Source organism: Tetrahymena thermophila (genome assembly GCF_000189635.1).
Source record: "Tetrahymena thermophila SB210 genomic scaffold scf_8254690, whole genome shotgun sequence".
Classification (NCBI taxonomy): domain Eukaryota; phylum Ciliophora; class Oligohymenophorea; order Hymenostomatida; family Tetrahymenidae; genus Tetrahymena; species Tetrahymena thermophila.
The window spans coordinates 1,835-3,928 of record NW_002476456.1 but is presented as its reverse complement, the minus strand read 5'-3'; the positions used below and the strand labels follow the sequence as shown (position 1 = coordinate 3,928).

The 2,094-nt window shown below is 21.2% G+C and overlaps 1 protein-coding gene across 1 annotated transcript in view; it reads left to right on the top strand. All coding sequences in view use genetic code 6, as the record gives it.

Moving 5' to 3' along the window:
• The window catches only part of TTHERM_01313370 (hypothetical protein), a gene marked incomplete at both ends in the record, with an annotated part of 2,928 nt that overhangs the window by 269 nt on the left and 565 nt on the right, over nucleotides 1-2,094 (top strand). Inside the window, one exon of the mRNA XM_001013045.3 lies at nucleotides 155-739. Within this exon, the coding sequence (XP_001013045.3) occupies nucleotides 155-739 (585 nt within the window). The remainder of the gene's footprint in view (nucleotides 1-154; nucleotides 740-2,094) is intronic.

Here is a 2,094-nt window from a genome sequence, read left to right as displayed (position 1 = left end):
TGGTAACAATATAGGCTCTACTTTAAAAGGTATAAAAATAAATATAAATGATATAAAAACATCAGGTGATAAAATCAAATCATAAATTGCTAATAACTCAATTAATATAAATTACTTTAAAAGTGGGGACCACATTTATTTTGAAAAAATATAGTTGATTGATGAGGAAGAAAGCCCTCTGTTAATATCTAAAGTTAGTCAGTTTGATAGTCTTATGTACAGCGATGATGTTCTTGCAATAATATAGCAAATAAGTGTTTCATTATAATGGGAGTAGTCAAACTAATAAATTCAGTGTATAGGATAGCTTGAAACAAAATAATTTGTTTAAAGTGGTGGATATTAATTAAATGCATAAGTGATATACAAACCAAAAAGTTAAATGAACCTTTAAATTGTTTCGAATATTTTCCCTTAGCTTGTAGATTCAAGAGGAAATATATATCAAAAATAGGAATAGCTTATTAAAAATATAGTTTTTAATTTTGATGATTGCGAGATAGGATAAATAGTTAAATAATATAGTAGTTCTACCATTTGTGAGAATTGTTAAGAAGGTAAATATTCTTTAAATAAATAAGATATTGAATGTTAATAATGTCCAGAATCAGCTGTTAAATGCTTCAAATCAACAATTCTATTAAAGAATGGATATTGGAGAAAAAATGAAAATACTGATATAATATCTTATTGTAATTTTAATCCTCTTGCTTGCCAAGCAGAATCTCCTGAATCAAAAGTATTTTTTTTTTCTTTTTAAATACGAAAAATTAATTTCTAAAAATACATAAATTAAATTTTAATAAGTAAATTTCAAATTTTCTTTATCAATAGATCTTTTGCTTTAGTTTAATGCAAATGTAATTTTAAATATACTATACTATCAATCCTCATTAATTAAGAATATTTTATGACTACATTTTTTCATCAAAAAAATTATTTTCTTATTTTGAAATCTTATTGTTTCTTATTTTTTATAAGATTAAAAAACAAAATTTGTATTTATAAAATAACCAATAAGATAATATATTATTATTATTTATTTATTTTTTTTAAATTTTTGACTTTGTACATTAATATTAATATCAGCTTTTATCTTTAAATTAGTGGAATAAATTTTGCTTCTTTTTATTCTGAAATAGTTTAATAAATTATATTAATTTAATTGCACCTTAATTAATGAGAATTGATATGTATATATTCAGTTAGCTATAAAAATTTATGTACTTCTACTAACTATTATTGCTAAATTAGAAATACAAAATAAAACACTTTAATATTTTATCCTTCCTTATTATTTAACACAAAATTTGTTTTTTAATAAGTTAAAAAAATTAATATATGACGAATTATAGTAATAATTTTAAAAAAAATAGTGATGATAAATTTAATTTTTAAATTTTATAGTCTATTTAATATTTTTTTATTTTTCAATTTAGTAATATTGCTTAAAAGGTTATAAGGGTCCACTGTGCTATTCTTGTGATGTGTATGGAGAGATTTGGGGAAATTAGTATTCTGAAATGTATAGTCCTGGAACGTGCTATAGCTGCACTGAAAATTTGTTAAATATATTAATTTAAAATATATTATTTTTCCTCCTAATCTCTCTTTACATATTAGTTATTTTAAGAACAATTATAAATAAATTATAGGCTAAACTAACTGGTTATTTTATTAATAGATCAGATATCTTATACTTAGGATCAACATGTAATTTTTAGAATTGAAGAATAATCTTATTAATAATCTTTTTTTATTTAATAGTAAAAATCTCAGAAAAATCACAGATATTATCAAAGATTTTTACAGATCATCTTTAAATATTATCATTATTTAGCTTTTTTTCGGTTAATATCCCTAATTATTTTAAAGTCCCATTATTGTTATCTGGTAATTCTTTGAGCCTTACCAGTAAGTCTATAGACTGTTTCTTCTCAAAATTTTAAAATTTAAAGCCTTTGTGGTTTTATTAGATAATTTGGTCTTTACTATTACCAATATTTTTGTTTGCTGTTTATCTAACTGTTGGCCTTCTTTTATTATTATTGAAAAAAAATAACATAATACTAAAATATAGATATACAGCATTTA